The following is a 21169-nucleotide window of genomic DNA, read 5'->3' on the forward strand; positions in this document are numbered from 1 at the left end:
TCAGGTGGTCTGGGATCTCATTTAGCACCAACTTAGAAAGCTTCAAAGTTTTCAGGATGTTGCAGGAAGATGCTCCTCATTGATGCTGTCAGTTGTTGCTCTGATCATCGTCCGGTTTCAGACCAGGGAAGGACGGAGATCAGGGAGGCGATGGGAAGGTCATTTTCTGGTTTAAATGTCCTGACTGAGGAACAAGCCCCGCCCACATCCGGTTAGTTTAAGAAAAAACGGCAAATTTTACAGTTTTTGCTTCGTTCTGTATCTTAATCAGACATAAATGTCTGATTAAGATACAGAACTCGACTGAATCGTCTTCATTTGGTTAAAGCCAGAGGTTCGGCGTTTCTATGTACCGTCTACGAGTCGCAGCCATCAGGTGAGGACAGGTTAATAGGGGACGAAATTTTAACTGGAATCTTAGCAAAACAAGTTTAAAATGTCCGACTTTTGGCAGGTGATTGGAATAAAAACTATTAGAGGGCATTTAAAGGTTTTTGGATCATGCAGAGGAGTTGGTACAATTGTTGCCTGAACTTACCGTGTCATAGGATTTTCAAATATAAAAAATGTACATTTTTTATACTAAACTCCAAAATAGCCTAAAAAATCTTAGTAAATACCATAATAGTCCAAAAAGCTGCAGAATGTTCATTTTTAAAACTTTAAAACTTTTAACATAACTATGAATAATACAAAGGCAGGAATATTATTCCAGAATAAATCAACTTAAACCTTAAATATCTTTCAATATTTTACTCTCCGTACAAATACTGTAGATTTTCTCAACATTATACAAGCGGGCCATTACTAACAATAAAATAAATGATCTGGAGGGCCGGATCCGCCCCCTGTGACTTTGACACGTGGGACCAAGAGGATAAACTGTGTCTAGATTTTGACCTCCTTGTTGCCCTGAAGAGGTCATGGTCTATGCCTCAGATGGTAACTTCTTAACTCTTTTACCAAAACTTTGGTAGAAAAGAGTTTAAAGATGAACTTGTGTTGCACAACGATGGTTGATCGCTGTCCAGAGCCACACTGGGATCATCCTGTTTGGCTCAGGGTGTCTCTTATTTTGAAAGAAATCACATGAGTTTCACTCAAACAAGCCTTCTTGTTTCCAGAAAAGCTTGAATCTTTTTAAAAGTCTTCCGGTTTGTGGAAGAGGCCTGAAGTGGAACCGGAGCATCGATCCTCCGTCTGAAGGTTTTCTGTCGTGTGACGGCGTTCCTCCATAAACACTTCGGGATGGCCTCTTCACTTCAGCTCTTTGTTCCATTTCTGGTCCGAAATCTCTCATTTTCTTCCCTCCGTCTTTACAGACTTTTAAATCAACCGAGAAGTCTTTTGTCTTCTGAAGGTCATCTGAAAACTGTACAGGAAGTTCATGCTGCAGTTGAGACCAAGTCAAAGCGTCTAATGAGTCTTCGTGTTTCTGCTTTTGTCTGATGTTGATCTTGGATCTTTTTGGACGTGATTCGTTCCTGAGCTTCACTCTGGAGTTTGTGTTTCAATGTCATTGTTTTATTTCTCTGCTGTCTGATGACTTCCACCACCTTCAGACAGAATCATGGTTTGCTTACGTTTTTATTTCTTTTTTTGTTTTCTTGGATTTTCATTTATTTGATTTTCCCTCTGATTTTATGTAAAAAGCTGAAATGAGGATTTATCTAGAAGGTTTCTCTGAAGTTCTTAAAAGATGATTGAAATCATCATGTTTGTGTTTCAGCCGCTCCACCGTCTCTACATGGATCCATTTTAGAAGGTCCACATGAAGGCCGATGGACCCGCATGGTGATAAAGGATCAACTTTTTGAAAGTGTTCTGTGAGCAGATCTGCATCTCTTCCAAAGAAAAATGTACATAAACTCAAAGTATAAACACAAATACTACAAATAAGCAATTTAAATAGTATCTATAATAAAATGGTGAAAAAAGACAGAACTAGATACATACTATTAATCAAATACTGTACTTTCTAAAAAGCATTTTTCTCTTCCTAAAGTCTTCTTCATATTTTCCTTCACACCTTTTCATTATTCTCCAATACCCAAGAGAAGAAAAGTTCTAGTTTTGTGTCTGTTTTGGTCTGAGGAGCATGCTGGGAAACTGAAGGCCGTGTCACGCTGACGTACGTTTGGTGCATGTTCCACCTGTGTAGTTTCAGTCTGTCGTGATACATTTGTGAGATTCGTCATTCATAAGTATTTCTATATTCATCGATGTGCAAAGATGTCCATCGAGGGTCTTTGAAAGAAATACAATAAACACAAAGATCAGATATTCCTGTGCGTCATTGAATTTCTTCACTTTAGATCAGCAACCGCTATGAGCTCTCATGAGCAGATCAGATGAAGAAGAAACCTTCAACCTTCTGTCTTTGGCAGCATCTCTGCTGGTTTGGTTCGGTCTGACCGGTCTGGAGAACCTTCTCTACTGTTGGTTTGGTTCGGTCCGACCGGTCTGAAGAACCATCTCTGCTGTTGGTTTGGTCCGACTGGTCTGGAGAACCATCTCTACTGTTGGTTCGGTCCGACCGGTCTGGAGAACCATCTCTACTGTTGGTTCGGTCCGACTGGTCTGAAGAACCATCTCTGCTGTTGGTTTGGTTTGGTCCGACCGGTCTGAAGAACCATCTCTACTGTTGGTTTGGTTCGGTCCGACTGGTCTGGAGAACCATCTCTGCTGTAGGTTCGGTCCGACCGGTCTGGAGAACCATCTCTGCTGTTGGTTCGGTCCGACCGGTCTGGAGAACCATCTCTACTGTTGGTTTGGTTCGGTCCGACTGGTCTGGAGAACCATCTCTGCTGTTGGTTCGGTCCGACCGGTCTGGAGAACCTTCTCTACTGTTGGTTCGGTCCGACCAGTCTGGAGAACCTTCTCTACTGTTGGTTCGGTCCGACCGGTCTGGAGAACCTTCTCTACTGTTGGTTCGGTCCGACCGGTCTGGAGAACCATCTCTACTGTTGGTTCGGTCCGACCGGTCTGGAGAACCATCTCTACTGTTGGTTCGGTCCGACCGGTCTGGAGAACCATCTCTACTGTTGGTTCGGTCCGACCGGTCTGGAGAACCATCTCTACTGTTGGTTTGGTTCGGTCCGACCGGTCTGGAGAACCTTCTCTACTGTTGGTTTGGTCCGACCGGTCTGGAGAACCTTCTCTACTGTTGGTTCGGTCCGACCGGTCTGGAGAACCATCTCTACTGTTGGTTTGGTTCGGTCCGACCGGTCTGGAGAACCTTCTCTGATGGACAGAAGACGTAGATCTCAGAGGATGATGCGTGACGGCTGGTTAACGATCTTCCGTTTCATCTCAGCTGATGCAGCCGTTCGTCGTGTCTGCTCTTCAATCAAAACTTCCTCTTATAGAAACATCTTTGATGAAAAAGTTTTGATTACAATTTGAAGAACTCCTCAGAAACAATCAAACTAAAAACATGTTTTTTGATCAACTGTTTTATGTTTATCTAAGAGAGATGTTTTTAGGAATAATTTTCTTAAAAAATAACCTTTTATTTTTAAATAATCTTGAGGAACAGAATATTAAATAAAAGGGTAAAAGGTAAAAACAGAAGAGAGCACCAGAGAGAGATTGTTACTCTGAACTCATCATGTTTCTTCAGGGAGAGAGAAAAACATTTCTTGCTTCACTGGAAACTAATTGATTCTGTGTAAAAGAAAATTACAGCTGACCAGCGAACAAATTCATTAACAGGATGCTCTGATTAATACAGTAAATGTGCTGCTTGTAAACGGCTTCGCTTTAACTCAATAAAAGAGTTGTGGCTGAAATTATTTGAAAAGAAATATAACTAAATTATTCACATTTTTCTGTCAACAACCAGCAATAATATTGATAATTATTGAGTAATTATTCTTCCTTTTTTATTTCATTTTTTACAAATTCGTTTCCATGATTGCAGTAAAGATGGTTTTTCTGACTCTGGGAGAATCATTGACTGTAAATGAGAACTGGATTGAGTAACCCCGCCCCCTGGCGTTCCAGACAGGAAGTGACTCCAAGAAACCAAAATCCCAAAGACTTCAATAGAGAAATAATTCATTATATGGTCAGAATAATCTTTCTGGATCTGATTCCCTTTTAACATTTTCATGATAATCTTTATTTTTTCCTGATATTTTTTCTTTATTCCAAGCTTTTGAAGTTATAAACTGACCAATCAGATGTTGTTACACCTTTAGAACAACATCATTAAAACCGTTTGTGTTCTGATACTCAGAGCTGATTTTTCAGATCTATAACCTGTGAGCTTTTTCAATAGTAAATTATGATTTATGTCAAACGCAGCGTGACGGCTCCAGAGTTCATTCGATCTATCCAGTCGTCTGTCATTCAGGTCAGTGCTGTGGTTGTTAGTGACACTTATGTTGGAGTAAATACATCATACCTGGTTAGATAATCCTGAATCTGTTCATAGATTATAGTGTCCATTGTTTTAGTCAAAATAAGTAACAAACTGATAGGTCTACGACTGGATCTGGAACATAATCATCGTTTGTCTTTCATGTAACACAGACTTTGGTTAATGTGACGTATAGCAGATGTATCCCTTAAAATGAGCCTGCGAGCTGCAAAGCTGAAGCTCAGTCGACCTTCTTCCTGCTTCTGTCCCTCTGAAACGTTCTGTCCATGGATGCAGTGAAGAGAAAGATGAAAAGTTTAGTGCAGCAAGCCAGGAAACCCTGCGTCCTGCTCCGTCTCCACCTTTCCTCCAGGACTCTTGTTCCTCCTCCTTCCTTTCTCCTCATTTCTCCTCGGAGCCTCTTCTTCTTCTCTGACGCTGCACTTCTCTGCCTGAGCGCCTCCGGCCTCCAGTTATCAGTCATTTCTCCTCTAATCTGGGGTCCAGGAGTAGAGCTGGTCTGGCTCCATCTGGCAGAGCCGGAGCAGCCGCTGGACCGTCATCAGAGCAGAACCCGGCCAGGATGCAACAGAAACACAACCTGAGACGACCAACCGTTAATTACAGTTCAGCCGTCTAAAAACATGATTCAAATCGATGCTGGAAGATTCAAATTTAAGACAAAAAAAGAATAATTCATGTTGACTTTGATGATGAAAAATCTCCTTCATGGTTTTTAAATATTTCATAGAACGTCTTTTCCATAAAGATCTAAGCTGTAACTTGTCTAGCTCTCAGTTCATCCACCTGGAGGAAGGCAGCATGCGCAGACAGAGCAGTCTGACTGAGCTGTCTGCGCAGACGAAGAGCTCAGAAGTTCCTGAAAAGATCCAATAGATCCAAAGATGCTGTTGATTGAGCAGCAAATATTTAAAATATCAACATGGACAGATGATGATTCAGCAACATGCAGCACAACGTTAAGGAAGATCAAACAGAAAACACTTTGAGACGGTATGTTCTTACAAAAATAAAAGCCTTCAGATGTTTCACATTATCACTCCAACATTCCACAGCGTTTGATAGATTCTAAAGAACTGAGCATGTGTGGAATCTGCTGGTTAGGAGGTCACTGAAATCTAAAGCTAGTCCATCAAAACAAATGTGTGTGCCCCGCCCCTCTTTCGTAGTGCAACGACTGTCTGTCAAAAACGTGTTTCTGAGTTTGACGCCGCGGCCACATGTGGGAGGAGCTAGCAGCTAATGATTTTAGGATGATGCAGTAAGGAACGATCTCAGTGGATCTCTCACTAAGAATGATTGAAGACTCAGATGATGTTGAGAGATCAGGTTGATCTGAAACCATCAGCAATCATGTCTCCATGTTTGGGTTTATGATTATTGAAGGTTTTCCCGCTACAGGGAGCTGGGTCTGTATGACAGCCGCTTCCACGGTGTTTCTGTGTCTCTGTGAGCTTGAAGGGTCTCTGTCTTGTACTATCCAGAAGGGGTAAATATAAAATATGAACATGAAATATTCAAGGTTGGATGATAACTTGGAATGAACTGTAAATAGATATAAAGTGAACTCATCACAGAGCCCTGAGGAACACCACAACTGATTGATTTTATTTTGTGGAGGAAAAACAAAAATTCTGGTCGTGCATTTAACATAATTTATTATAGATTGTTATATATTATTAAGTATAAACATTTACAGAAAATGTGGAATGTTGAAATAATAAATGAAAATCCTTTTTTCTTATCTGCTCTCACAACCGATCAATAAACACCAAATTATTTCATTTTGGTGCTGGAAGTCTTCACAGAATCAGCTGACTGACTGCAGCTTGTGGTTTCTAGAATTTGAAACATTTACACAACTCTCACATTTTCAGGCTTCGTGATGATATTTTTGGGTTATTCCAGATGTAGAAGCTGTGAGCGTGGAGACAAATGATGGATTTGGTGGAGCCGGACGTCTTGTTTGTGGGTCTGTCCCGGTCGGAGCAGATGATTGTTTGCATCCAGGCGGTCCGTCCTCCTCAGAGACGCCGCGGTAATCCCGGCAGCTGTGGAGCCGCCGGCGTTCGTGTGTTCGGGGTCAGTGGCTCAGACTGATGCATAAGCTGCTGCCCAGAACAAGGACAGTCATTACAGTTATTGTGTGTTTCTATTGTGTTTCCTGGTCTTTGTCCGTCACAGCTGTTGGTCCAGCAGCCGGGATGAGCCCAGACATCCATTATCCTCAATCCAAGTCCTGCTATTACGGCAGAACGAGGTTATTGTCACTGATGGGCTCTTTTCTCCTCAATTAGCTGTGATTACAGAAGCACAGCTGCTGAATACTTAGAAACAAAGCTGGCTAACGAGAGTTTCTGACGATCACGGAGCAGCTGATGGGCTGGACCTCAAGCCTCACGTGGATCTGTGTGGAAGTTCTGCTGGTTCTTGGGTTGTCCGGTCCGTGGAGGTCTTAGAGGAGGGAGTGAAGGTGAGGCTCAAAGAGACACCTGAGGAGACGTCATGAAAATGGACTGTACCATTGTCATGTGAGGTCAGCAGTTCGGGGGCGCCAGGTGAGCAATGACAGCGGTTACATTCATCACTTCCATCACAAAATAAATGAAAGATGGAACAAAACTTTTTTTATTTACAAAGCTTTGGCTGGATTACTGCCTCCCTACATTTGTGAATTACTTAAACACAGAAACCTTCCCTCCCACTCCCTACGATCAAATGACCAGTTGTTGTTGTCTGTCCCATTTGTCCGCACAGAGTTTGGGAAGAAAGCATTTGTTAACGCAGCCCCCTTGGCCTGGAACATTTTACAAAAAGGTTGGAGACTAATTGAACTCCCATCATTACAGGTTTTCAAGGCCAAGCTCACAGAAAAACAAAAGTCAACAGAATGCTGTAATTGTTTCTTTTAATCACCTTTCTATTATTTTAATCCATCATATTTTATGACTCCACATATTTTAGGTTTATATGTATTGCTAACATGTAACAGCATTTTAAATGTTTTATTGTCTTAATGTTTTATTGTCTTTATGTCTTGATGTATTTTTAACTGTGGCTGCCTCTTGGCCAGGACTCCCTTGCAAAAGAGGTTTTAAATCTCAATGGGACTATCCTGGTTAAATAAAGGTCAATAATAAAATAAAAAAAACAGTTTTCAATGGAGGGGCGTCGTTTAGAAAGAAAGAAGAAAACTTCTCAAATTACAATTTTTTTCACGATTCTCCTCCTTTTCTGTTCTGTTTAACAGGCCCACCATGCAAGAAAAGAAAAACATCAGAAGAAAATCATAAAATAATAAATAAAAAAAACATGTCACAAGAAGAAAGTTGTAGATGTATGATTAAAAGTTCTAACTTTACAGGGAAATAATCTAAGATTTCATTTTTAATAAACTATCAACATTTTTCTCAGAATTTTACAATGTTAGGAACATTTTGGCTTTTTTCTAATAATTTTACAACTTTATCCATATACATTTTGATTTATTTTCCTCTTTTTATTCATTCATGTTGGGAACATTTTGGCTTTTTTCTAATAATTTTATCGCTAATGTACACTTGATGTTTCTTTTTTTATGTATATTTTATGGCTTTATTCTTGTAAAATTTTGTTTTTTTATTCTCATTTTACAACTTCATGTTTGTAACATTATGGATTTTTCCTCATAATTGTAAAACGTTGTCATTTTGTTGTCTTTTTCTCGTACGTTTACGACTTCATCCTTGTAACATTTTAACTTTTATCTGTCATTTTATAACTTTATGTTTCCAAAATGTTGTCTTTTTTCCTCATGACTATTCTTGTACACTATTGATAATTTTTCCTGATAATTTTATGACTTTATCCTGGTAAAATATTGCTTATTTTCTAGGGCTGGTACCGTATCGCCAATAATGTCCAGAATCGTCTTGATCCACCAGAACCGGGTCGACTCTATTTAGACTTTTTTCGTTATTTTGATCCTCTCAATTCAATTTAATTACATTTTAAGTTAACACATTTATACTCATTTGTTTAGAAATACAATAATCGATATATGTTTTGAAGATTTTCATATTAATCTGTTACAGTTCACAAACTGTAAAATGTATTTGTGAAATAATGAATGCTATAGCATTTCATATTATTCCAGAAGAAGAAGAAAGTGTGAGTAAAAAACTGTACTTTAGACCACAAATGGTTGCTTTAAAAATATTTCCTTCAAAGAGTTTGAAAAATCATATAAAGATGTTCATTTAGTCAGAATGTCTGTATGAAGGGTTAGGGTTGGGGGGGGGGGGTCTAATTAAGTTTAGGGTTAGGGTTAGGGTTAGCTGTCCTATGGGAAACTCCATTTAGGAAGTGCAGCTTTTTCTTATTTGATGTTACAACATCATCTTACACTTTTTTCTTTCTAGATCTTTGAAAAGTCTGTGAACTTGTGAGCTGGTGTTGATGGAATGTTCCATTGTGGATGAGTAGCAGGGGGTGAACCTCGTTCACATGAGCCGTCCTGTCTCAGTGATTTGATGGAGTGTCTGCCCGTGTTTTAGTACGTGTATCAGGAAGTATTGGTAGTACTGGAACTACAATGACGTTTAGGTGATGCTGTACAGTCGGTGCCTAAACGCCACTCTCTGGTCGACTGTTTCAGCAGAGATTAAGGTGAAATTAAAGCTTCTCATGACATTAAAGCAGATGACAGGAGCAGAAAGAAGTCAACCATGTTAATGATCTTCTCTGTTGTGGTCGGCCCTTCCTTAAACTCAGATTTGTCTCCTCAAAAGCGTCCTAGCCCCCCCACCACCCCCCTACAAAATTAGAATTGTTGTGTCTTTTGTTTTGATTTTCTTAAAAAGAAACGGCGTGGATCTGAATCAGGCTCATCTCATTTCCAAAGCTCGCCAGCGTCATGATGGCGACCGCCAGAAGTTTTAATAATGACACTCCCCAAAGTTCAGCGTTTGAGTGAGAAGTATAAATAATGGATCTGGTATTTCCTGTGATTAAAGCTGAATATCAAACCAATCAGACGCTCGCCGCTGTTGTCTGATTATCCTCCTCAGACTCCTCCCTCCGTCTGCAGTGATGTGACCCGTCCTCTCCAGAAATACCAGGAAGAAAAGGAGATCCAGATCAGATATGTGTAACTCATGAGTTGATTTATTCAGATGTCTCGTCTGTAGTTCAGATCTGAATGTGGTTGTAAAGTAGAGAAAGGTTCTCTGCTCTCTGATTGGTGAGGCCGTGACCTGGAGGAGGAGCTTCAGATGCAGCTCTGCATCACTTGACTGGGATGAATGAGGCGTTGCTGCTCCGTCCTCCCACAGCAGAGCTCTGTGTTTCTACTGGATCAATGGAACGACCAGCAGTCTCTCGGGTTTCTTCCTCAGTCCGTCCTCTTCCTCCTCTTCCTCCTCTTCCTCCTCTTCCTCCTCTTCCTCCTCTTCCTCCTCTTCTGCTCTGATCAGATCATCCACATAATGCTTCAACATCTCTACATTTCTCTGTTTTGATTTTGTTCATTTAAAAAAGACTTTTTCTCATAAATAACAAGAATCATTCAGGAGGAGGAGTCAAGAAGGAGGAGGAGTCATTCAGGAGGAGGAGTCATTCAGGAGAAGGGGGAGTCATTCAAGAGGAGTGAAGAAGGAGGAGTCAAAAAGGAGGAGGAGTCGAAAAGGAGGAGGAGGAGTCATTCGGGAGGAGGAGTCAAGAAGGAGGAGGAGTCAAGAAGGAGGAGGAGGAGTCATTCAGGAGGAGGAGTCAAGAAGGAGGAGGAGTCATCCTCCAAATAAAGAAAATCAAATGAATGGACTGGAAGCATTTTACAGGTGAAATGTGATTTGTTCCATTAATTGATTAATTGAATCCTGTTCTTCCATCACCACCGTCATCAGGAATACTTTTCCTTAGATCAGATGTTAAAGATTATGGACATTGAAGCTGAAACATCAGTTTGATCCTCTCTGTTCATAAACAGCTTCACTGAATTAATGAGTTTTATAACTGCATCTGTGTTGGATTTAAACCTACAGGAATCAGAATGAATGGAAACAAGAGTGACAGTTCGGAGCTTTTATTGTATAATTTCATGTTTTTATTACTCAGAAATAAAGACTTTCATGGATGTATTTTCAGTCGTTGGCGTCTCAGACGAGGAGCGCCGTATGCAGACGATGAACCGCTATGGCCCAACATGTCAGATGGTTTTCTGACGTTTCTCCAGACGAAGTGGTAGAACTTCTGCTCCAAACTTTGCTTCAGCTGTTGTTGAGAGCGGCTGTGATGAATGCTGTTGTCATCTCTCTGCTGCAGCTGCAGAATAATCAATGAGGAATCAGAGGAGAGCCGGACCGCGCAGACACAATGACCATGAGAGAATCACAATCAGCCTCCATTCATCAATCACAGCCGGCACAAAGCTCAAATCAATGCCGCCGCACTACTGCACTGTTTATGATTCCAAAAATAAACGCTCTGACCTTTTATGGCATCAATACGGGGAGAGAAACACTCACTCTTCTCACCTTGAAGCTGCAGTTTCTTCAGCCTCCAGGTGGACCTCTGAGCAGAGGCGCCGCTTGGGATTTTGGGTTTATCGGGCCCTAACACAGAGGCAAGCTGGCATTAGGGGCCTTTGTGGCCCCTCAGTCTGGAGCCCTAGAATACCCCCCTTTTGGTGCCCCTCCCGGTGAGACACAGTGCGGCGCCACCTGATGGTCACAAGGTTTGTAATACGGCACCATCAAGGCTTTAGGCCCCGCCCACATCCACCTGGAGCGTTTAGTTCGCTCACGTTAGAGCTGACACACAGGAGACTGATGGAACTCTTCAGCTGGTTTCTGCTTTGGTTTGTGGTCCAGATGTTGCTGAGATCCAAATGTTTGGATCAAGTTCCAGCTTCTGTGTCCAGGTGAGGAAACTCACCTGAACCTTTATGTGTCCAATTAGGTCCATTGAGAAATATTTCACATTAACAACGACGAGCTGATCTGGCTTCAACAATAAAAAAACATTCATAGTTACAGTAAGAGTCTGCAGGAGGCCGCGGGTTCATGAATATAAAAAGAGGAAACAGACAAAATAATAAATAAAAACATCAGAGAACACAAAGGAGACGAGGAATTTGGAGCTTCAGCCAAAAACTAGAAGATCCCCAGGAACCTTCAGGACCAAACACTTCCTGTTTCACAGCTGAGCGCTTAAAGCAGGTGCCAAAGTCAAGGCCCGGGGGCCGGATCCGGCCCTCCAGGTAATTCTATCCGGCCCTCCAGATCGTTTTATTTTATTGTTATTAATGACCCGATGTTATCTTGAGCTCATTTCTAACTTGTATAATTTTGACAAAATATACTTTTATTGAGAGTAAAATATTGAAAGTTATTTAAGGTTTAAGTTGATTTATTCTGGAATAATATTTCTGCATTTTTATTATTCATAATTATGTTAGAAAGTTACAGTTTGAAAGTTTTAAAAATGTAGTTCTAGTGAGTTCACTAAATGTTTATCCTGTTCGACCGCGATCTCAGGTGTTGTGGATTCTGTCCCCTGTGTGACTGAGTTTGTCCCCCCAGGCTTAAAGACTTTCTCCTGGAGGAGGACAGGTCTCCAACAGTTCAGGACGCTTGGAAACACCACAGCAGGTTCAGGACTCGACAAACAAATCACCAAAACAACAGACCAACTGAAAAGGTCAGAGTGGAGTCGACATGTTGAGATCCCACAGCATCGAGGTTCAGTCAGGGAGGGGGGCATCTGTCAGGATGGGGCTGTTCCCTCACTGACCCAAGATAACGAGACTGTGGAACTGCAGGAGGAACTCAGTTCCCTTCAGACGCGACGAATAATAATAATAATAATAATGGATTAGATTTATCTGCTCTTTTCCAGACGCTCAAAGCACTTACTTTGTATATCCATTATTCATTCACACTTGGTGATAGTAAGCTACTACTGTAGCCACAGCTGCCCTGGGGCAGGCTGACAGAGGCGTGGCTGCTAGTTCACGCCTACGGCCCCTCTGACCATCACCGGGACATTCACACACCAGTGGGGCCACACTGGAGGCAAGCAGGGTTAAGAGTCTTGCCCAAGGACACAACGACATTTGGCTGGCGGGAGCGAGGATCGACCCGCCTATCCTTCGATCATTGGCCGACCCGCTCTACCACCTGAGCCACTGTCACCCCAAATGTCAGAATGTCAGAAGACGACGTCATCTGGAGGAACCTTCACGCATGGAATAAAACAATGTTATTCATTCACTAACGTTCACTTTTGTAACATAAAAAACAGCTATCTCCTTTATAATTAATTATTATTATTCAAACTGTTTGATTTGTTCAAAGATTGTTTTTCTTTATGAAGTAAATCTGTTGAAGTCTGATCTCAGCAGACTATCAATCACTTCTAAAGTTTAAAGACCGTTGATGACACGCTCTGGGAGAATGACAAGAAGAACAAAGAAAAGACGACGGTCAAACTTCATCCTGAAGCTCAGACAGAAGCTGAGAAACAATCAGCCTGAAATGTTTCCGCTAACGAAGCAGAGATCTGTCAGGTTTGGCTGCAGACAGAGGGAATTATGGGAGACAAATGAGTCACGGCCTTTCTGAGGTCAACGAGGACGTTCAGGCAGATCTGAGGAGCGACTCATTTAATCATCTGATGAAAAGACTTTCAGTCTGGAAACGGTCTGAAACAACCCTGAAGCCGTGAGGGTCAGCGGTTCATCAGGAGATTGACCTTCTGTCGTCTGTCGTCCACGAAAACGGGAACAGGAAGCGACAGGACGAGGAAACCAGGAATCTGTGGAGCAGACGTCACCCGAACGTTCAATCACGGCGGAATGAGCCGCGGCTTCATCCACCTGCTGCCCCATCTGCTGGGGGGGGTCACCGAGGACTCCTCGTTCTCCCAAACCTCGGCTTTTATTCTGAGCAGAAACTATCTGGATCGAGGATGTGAGACGGAGCAGCAGATCATTCTTCATCTGAAACGGAGAAATCCTCATTTCTGTCGATGAAGCGCTGAACGACAAACGTGTTCGGATCAGGAGATCTTCACAGGATCAGAGAAACACGGATAGGAAAAGTGAAAGCAACAACGTAAATGTCTGATTTAGAAAAGAAAGAAGAAAATCAATAATCTAAATGTTGTTTCATCAAAATTTATTGTATAGAATAAATAAAATGTTTAAAATTCTCCCCCAACAATTCCTTAAAATCAGTTTTCCTGATCCAGACTCTGTGAAGCTGATCCAAACCATCGCTGGAGCTCCTCCCCCTAAAGACTTTAGATGACCTCAGTGTAGACCCCCCATCTCACCTGCTGACCCTCCATCCTCAGGAACCAAAGTCCTTCTGGATGGAGAACAGACTCCATCTTTGCTTGATACTTCTCACTAAAATGGCAACAAGAAAAAGAAAATCTAGAACCGGAGTTCCAGTTGTCCTTACAGGTGGATACGGGCGTGACCCTGTTTGGGTCACCCAAACAGAACTAATGGAGCTGTGGATCGTTGCTTGGGTAGCGATTTGATTCACGACTAGAACCACGATTCTTACTTTTAATTATAATGTTTATTGCTATGTGTCTATTTACTGGATGGATGAAAATTGAAAGTATTTGTATTTAATCATCATTTATACATTTATTCAGAACAGGAGATCAGAATCACCAAAACTGATTAAAAAACACAAAGATTCATATTTTACTAAAATTTACTTTATTTAAAAAGATCGTGACTCAGCGATCTTGGACGCCGTGAATATCCGTACTCGAATTTTCCAGAGCAAATCGTGAATACCCGATCACCCGGATACTCGTCTCAGCCCTAACCAGAACACTGCAATCATAGATCGCTCAGTGACCCTGTAGAGAGAAAATGTTTCACATAATTATCTATGGGCGTGCTGCGGGCGACAGGTCGTAGCAAACACTTCTACACCGTACGGCCCGGAAACTTCGTTTAGAAAAACGTCCAGATCTTTGATTCAGTCACATCTGTTGCTTTGTTTAAAACTTAAAACTGAAGATAAAGGTTGAGATGTCCGTTTGTGGAAGTGTCATTCAGATGTAAACACAACAGAATCCAGAGTGAAACTGGACTAACAGCAGCAGGAGAGGACAACAACAACTGTTCTGTTGGAATTGTGTTGTGTTCTGTTTTTGACTTTGTGTTTCTGATGCTTCATGAACAGAAAGAAAGAAAAGTCTCTTCTGAGTTTCTATAAATAAATCATCATCGATTGAAATCTTTTTCCAAATATAGAAACCTTTTATTTTACAATGTCAGCAAAAATATTTTACATTTCCAATTTTATTGTACAGTTTGTTAAATACCTAAATACACTTTTACAGCTTCAGTGTCAGTAGAAAAAAATATTGTCTCTCCAAAAACTAAATGTACAGTCTGAACCGTCCCGGCGGCGGCGGAGGAACACTCCCGAAACATAGATCTAAAGTCTGACTCTGAACGCATGAGGACAAAAAACAAACATGGCAGCATTTAGACATCTGGATCATCACTTCAGGGAGAAAATGCTGACAGGAAATCAACTCAAATTCTGCAATTTAAACTTAACAGGAATAAACAGAAACAACAGTAAACAACAACAACAGGGGAAGTCGGACATAAAATAATGTATAAAAGGGTTTTATTTAATCCTTTCACAATAAAAGCCTGAAGGGTCTCAATTTAACCAAAAATATATATTTTTTATTTTGTTCTCGACTCACATCCAGTAAAAAGGAACTTTTTGACGTCTGTGGAGAAACAAAAGAAGAGTGGAGGTGACTGTCGGACTTGGAGAAGTTCTGAGGAGATCAACCACACATTACATCACAGCTCTACATCGGACCGAACTGCAGTTTGGGTCAGAACCGTTTGGGTCAGAACCGTTTGGGTCAGAACTGTCTGGGTCAGAACTGTCTGGGTCAGAACCGTTTGGGTCAGAACCGTTTGGGTCAGACTGATAAGTCCAACAGAACTGCACTGAAAAAAATGAAACATTGGATCAATTAAATAAGATTCTGTAAATTGTTACATCTACAATTGTTATTTTTCATCAAATGAAAATTCTGAGTTGGTGGTTTAATCAACAAAAATTTGGATACAATTTAATGTTTTTAAATGTAACAAGTTACAGAGATGTTGTTAACTGATCCAACATTTCACTGTTTACAGTGTAAGAGAAAACCATCAAACAGCACGGCGTCATCTGCAAACAAGTTTAATGTCTTTTCTTTGTCAGAGTGCAGCGACTGAAATCATCAACTGATTCTCTTAAATTAAAATATTTACCAAAAATATAAAATGGGCCATTAATCATACACTGAAAAAAGTGAAACATTCAATCAAGTAACAAAAACAGTCAAATTGAAATTTATTTTTCATTAAATAAAAATTCTGAGTTGATGGTTTTCTCTACTTAAAAATGTTATTTGATTAAAACGAGTTTTTTAAGTACAAAAATCGTTCACTGATCTAATGTTTCACTTTGGATCAAACACAATAAACGTCCAAACGAGACAAATATCTGCTGAACAGATCAGCTCTGACAAAAACCGGAGGTGGAGGTAAGCTGTTAGCTCCGCCCACATCAACATTTCATTGACGGGTAAGTGGGCGGGGCTAAGGAAGAGTTTTGTTGTGTCTAAACATCAAATCCACCAATCAAAAAAATCCCTAATAAGATTGTAAATAAAGAAACAATCAGCTGATTTGAATCACCTGCACTTCCTGTTTTGATACTTTATCGATTTAACAGCCAATAAAAACAGAGAGTGAATAAAAACACTGATTGGTTCATGTATTGATCAGTATCTGGAATAAAAGATTTTTTGTTGTCTACAATGTTCTCAGTGTTTGATAAGTTTCCTTTTCAACTGTTGTTGATGATGAAAAGCAGAATCAGGATGTGATTGGTCAAAGAGAAGTCCATTATTGATTCGTATCGGAGTATTGATTAGGAAGTCAAGACTTTGGGAGGAATTTCTTTTCTGCTTCAACACAAATTACAGCCGAGGACAATTTAAGGTGCATCACAACATCCAACCAAAAACCCCAGAAAAACCCCAAACCAGTTTAAGAGAATCCGTCTGTTTCAGTCTCTTGATTTTAAATCAGGAGGAACGAATTCAACACAAACTTTATTTAAAAACGGCTGCAGGACAACAGAAAACCGAACGGATAAGGTGATGCGGTGAAAGCCGTACTTCCATCTCCAGCTCAAGTACTTTGGAATAAAGGAGTACAAACATCATCACGTCTCCATGGAGATGGGTGGGCGGGGCTTACTTCAAAAGGCAGGAGAGGCTGTGAGGAAGAGTCTCCGTTCACTGCGATGCGTTCAGGGTCCCGCACCACAGGACAATCCAGCTTCATTTTCAGGAACCCAGAGGTGCAGACGACGCTCCACCGGCGCAGCGGCGTTTCTGCCGCCGTGGAGTCATCATCTGACAAGGCACTGAGATTGCATTCAAGTTGGTTGCTCTGTAAGTGCTTTGTGCATTTTAAGCCTCCATTTTGGACCTCGAGAGCTACCGTAGCTGAAGAGAGGGCCGGCCCGGCTGCTGGGCGATCAAGCGGCGGCGTGCCAAGGGTCCAGCGGCGTGGGGGGGACACCGCCATGGAGGGACAGGGAGCAGCAGCAAACCCACTTCCTGTGTGGGTTTACAGCTGGTGGGGGGGTGGGGGGTCAGAGATGAAGAGGCGGGTCTTAATTAAACTCACCGTCCAGGTGAGTTTGGGAGCTGGATGACTCTGGCTCAGCAGGAACCCCCCCAGGCAGATACGGGGGGTCATGTGGCCACATGGAGCCTTCGGGGGGGCGACAGAGAGGAGGTGGGACAGGGGAGGCACCAAAACGGGGAATGCCGGATAACCGCTCCAACAGAAGCCCATCCCAAACCGCGGCCAGACAGAGACCCCCACAGCGGATGGGGGGGGCTCAGTTGGGGCTGCGGTTGAAGAGCTCCAACACGGTGGCGTTGGTCTTCTCAAACAGCCACTGCTGGCTCGGGGAGGCGGGGTCACACACGTTCATGAAGACGCGGCGCTCGCCGGGGTTGCTGTCCATGCAGCTGTTGCTGATGGGGTGGAACAGGCTTTTGTCCTGGGGGGGCAAGAGGGGGGATTTAGAAACAGAATGTGAAACCGGATCAGCGTTAAAATCATCCGTTAGTCTGGATGTTCTTCATCTGTGTCCATTAGAAGAATCAGCAACTGGATTATGATGATCTGGAGAGATCATATCTACAGTGAATACGAGGATCTTCATGCAGTTCAGGTTTCTCTGAAACTGGAAACTAAAAACTCTGGATTTAAAGTTCCTCCTTCATCGGGACGGTCACAGAATCGGTTCCTGATCATCTTCAACCTTCGTCTGCTTTGGGTTTACAACCTGAGGTGGATCAAACCGCCTAGAACACGTGTCAAAGTCGAGGCCCGCGGGCCGCATCCGGCCCGCCGCGCAATTCGCGGCGGGTAGGGCGGTCGACTCCTGATCAGAAGTGAGCGGGTTCGATTCCCGCCTTGCCCGCCCATGTGTCGAAGTGTCCTTGGGCAAGACACTGAACCCCGAATTGCCTCTGGTGGGAGGTTGGAGCCAGTGTTTGGCAGCGGAGCCAGCAGCAGTGTGTGAATGTGTGAATGTGTGTGTGAATGTGTGAATGTGTGAATGTGTGAATGTGTGAATGTGTGAATGTGTGAATGTGTGTGTGGATGAGTGAATGGGTGAATGGGTGAATGGGTGAATGGGTGTGTGGATGAGTGAATGGGTGAATGGGTCTGTGACTGTGAAGCGCTTTGGGCCTCGAAGGAGGATAGGAAGCGCTATACAAGTATACGCTATTTACCATTTACCTTTAACCATTCCACCCGGCCCGCCAGATCATTTCCTATCATTGGTATTACAGTAATGCCCCGCTGCTATCATATTAACTACAAATCCCATCATGCAGTGCGTCAGCTGCCTCGCTGACATCAGTGCTGCCAGATTGGACAGTTTAGAAAAACATCTTTGTTTGGAGGTTCTTCATTGAAACAGGTCTCAGCTGAGAGGGGGAGCCAGTGACTCACCTGTAGACTATCCTCACCATTAAAAAGAACTGATGATAAAATAAAAATGTTTCCACTAATCTGTTCTATAGTTGTTATTTCTATGAATGACTTTAATCATTTTAGGATTAAAATCTCTATGTTTTAAATCACAGCCTGCAGGAGGAACAGAACGGTCTCCACTCACTAATAATCGGGTCATCACCTTTAGCTAATAATGTCTTAACTATTTACACATTCATTTATTTTCCATATAAGATGTATTTTCTATGTTTGCGGTTCCGTTCGTAGACAGACGGTGGTGAGTTTTTCATTCATAAATAACCAGATCATTTATGACTCTATACGTTTTTGGAGGATTTTTATTGTTTCTGTTGAACTAAATTAGCAAAAGACCAAATGTTTTTAGGAGTCATCTCAAGTGAAAAGTTATTTGATTGATTAACTCCTAAAACATAATGTTCACTATAAGTTTTTTAACACATTCCACAGAAAGAGGAGCTCACGCAGCAGAAAGTGTGAGGAGTCCAGCAGGTTATATTTAAGACTTTGGATCATTCTGACAGGATAACATTTATCCAGAGCAAAATCTTTTGGGTTATTCATACGTTTATGTTTTTACATATAAAATGAGGTAAAAGTAAAGAACTGTGAGAGTTCTTCAGCGTCAACGTTTAGTTTATTTCTAACTTGTATGATTTTGACAGAATCGATTTTTATGGAAATCTATTCTACTATGTTATAGTAGCTATGCAGACGATGTCCTGATCTTCAACCTGCTGCTTCCAGAGACCCTCTAAAGGTGGAATCCGGCTCTGCCATCAGATGGAGACCTTTCACTCGGCCTCTCAGGTGAGTTCACCTGGATCAACGGATCTCTCGTCATTTTCACAGAAACTAACAGTCAGGTAACAATTTTAAAAACATTTAACAAAGGGATCATTTCTAGAAAGGTTTCAAATTTCAAAGCTGATTTAGATGAGAAAAAAATCTTTTCTAAATATTTTCTATACTGATGACCCCCCCCCCCCACCCCCCAACAGTCTACCTGTGATCTCTGTTCAATCAGAGTCACAGTGAGTTTCTGTCTTTGGCTGGTCTGAAGCTCAGCATCCGGTCTGAAGCTCAGCATCCGGTCTGCAGCTCAGCATCCGGTCTGAAGCTCAGCATCCGGTCTGCAGCTCAGCATCCGGTCTGAAGCTCAGCATCCGGTCTGAAGCTCAGCATCCGGTCTGAAGCTCAGCATCCGGTCTGAAGCTCAGCATCCGGTCTGCAGGAACCAGGAGAGTTAGTTCTGCTGCAGGTGAACACAGACAGACGGTTCGGACAGGAACCTGAGCTTTCTGGACACAAGAAACAAGAATCTGCCACAAAACCAGTCAGAGAATAAGAAGATGATCAGAATGCTGGTGGATCTCATGGTTCTCTTCCTGATGTTTTACTTTCAACCTGGTTCTGAAGCTGGTTTGCTCTGGTATGAAAGGAAAGCAAAACAAAAAGGAGGATTTTTTTTGTCTTGAAGCTGCAGGATTGTCTTGGAGGGAAATCACCTCCAACATCTGCAGCATTCAGGTTTGTGGAATCATCTTCCTAACCCTGAAACTTCAGTATTTTCCCCTGAAAGAGCCTCTCCCGGATGGAGTTTGATTCTGACAGACTGGCTGTGGCTCATGGAACGGTCCAGAACCAACGCCTACCTTCCGGTAGCGCCACAGCTGGTTCCCCTTCATGCCGTGGCAGTCGTACAGCGTGACGGGGCTGTTGTGGGAGATGGCGTCGAAGCAGACCTTCTTGGTGTGCATGGGGTCGCCCACCCGGATGTCCTCCCTCCAGCCGAACGTGAACACCTGCAGGACAGAAGACTCCAGGAATACCTGCCGTTTGTTCTCAAAAAGTTTAACTGATTAAAGTGAGTTTTAGGGTTTAAAACTCTCTTAACTCTAATAGTTTATAAATGGATCATTTAATCCTAAACGAATGTGAAGATTAAAGTTTCTGCAGATTTTCTGATCAGGATTTAATGGATGAAAATTCTGACTTTTTGAGCAGTTGAAATCCTTTTTATTTTCTTTTGGTGTTATTGGAGATGAATCACATCAAACTGAACAACTTAGAGAAAAAAATCTCAAAAATGAATCTGAACAAACAAACTAAGAAACCAGACAAATCCACCTTAAATAGATGTCAGCAGAAATCAATGTTTTCAGAAACGTTTCTGTGAAGGATGAATCCCAGTGAACATGATGGACCTCTGAGGAAGTGCTCCTCGTCTCATCGGATTCTATTTTAGAGCTTTTCTAACAGAAATCTTTCTCCATCACAAACGTTTCCTGTTTCTAAGGAGGTTGAGCAGAAATGACACAAAAGTTCCTCCTTAAAATGTAAAAAGGTTTGAGCAGAAGTTGTTGTTTTAAGTCGTCCGGTCTGGTTCCAACTCCTGCAGATTCACTGAGTTTAAGTTTGGATTTATTAGACATGAAGACATGAAGCTAAAACAATCTCTGCAGTTTCCGTTCTGGCTCCGAATCAGCTGATCGCTGCAGCATTTTCACATAAAAGCTTTGAGACTGTCGGAGCTCTGGGACGCTGTTCTTCTGCGGCGGAAACTCAAAGAGACATTCAATCCATTAGGCTGTAATGTGAGCGGGACTCCGTTAAAACAAGGTAAGGATGATGAAGCTTCCACCTCCGTGCCAACTCTGTGACGTTTATGTGGAAAGAGAGCGGCGGCGTGAACC

The 21169-nt window shown here is 42.1% G+C and overlaps 1 protein-coding gene across 3 annotated transcripts in view; it reads right to left on the reverse strand.

Annotated features, from left to right (window-relative positions):
- Positions 1 to 10474: 10474 nt before the first annotated feature.
- The window catches only part of LOC112140121 (polypeptide N-acetylgalactosaminyltransferase 10), a 95580-nt gene continuing 84885 nt past the window's right edge, over positions 10475 to 21169 (reverse strand). Inside the window, exons 11-12 of one of the 3 annotated variants that reach the window (XM_036215365.1) lie at positions 20129 to 20278; positions 10475 to 10684 (exon numbers count right to left, since the gene is read on the reverse strand). In XM_036215365.1, the coding sequence (XP_036071258.1) occupies positions 10490 to 10684; positions 20129 to 20278 (345 nt within the window). In that variant the 3' untranslated portion in view covers positions 10475 to 10489. Of the gene's footprint in view, positions 10685 to 14625; positions 17488 to 19495; positions 19729 to 20128; positions 20279 to 21169 lie in introns of those variants that run through there. The other 2 variants (XM_024263023.2, XM_024263038.2) reach the window with 2 other exon arrangements.

This window comes from Oryzias melastigma, linkage group LG14, assembly GCF_002922805.2.
Source record: "Oryzias melastigma strain HK-1 linkage group LG14, ASM292280v2, whole genome shotgun sequence".
Lineage (NCBI taxonomy): Eukaryota > Metazoa > Chordata > Actinopteri > Beloniformes > Adrianichthyidae > Oryzias > Oryzias melastigma.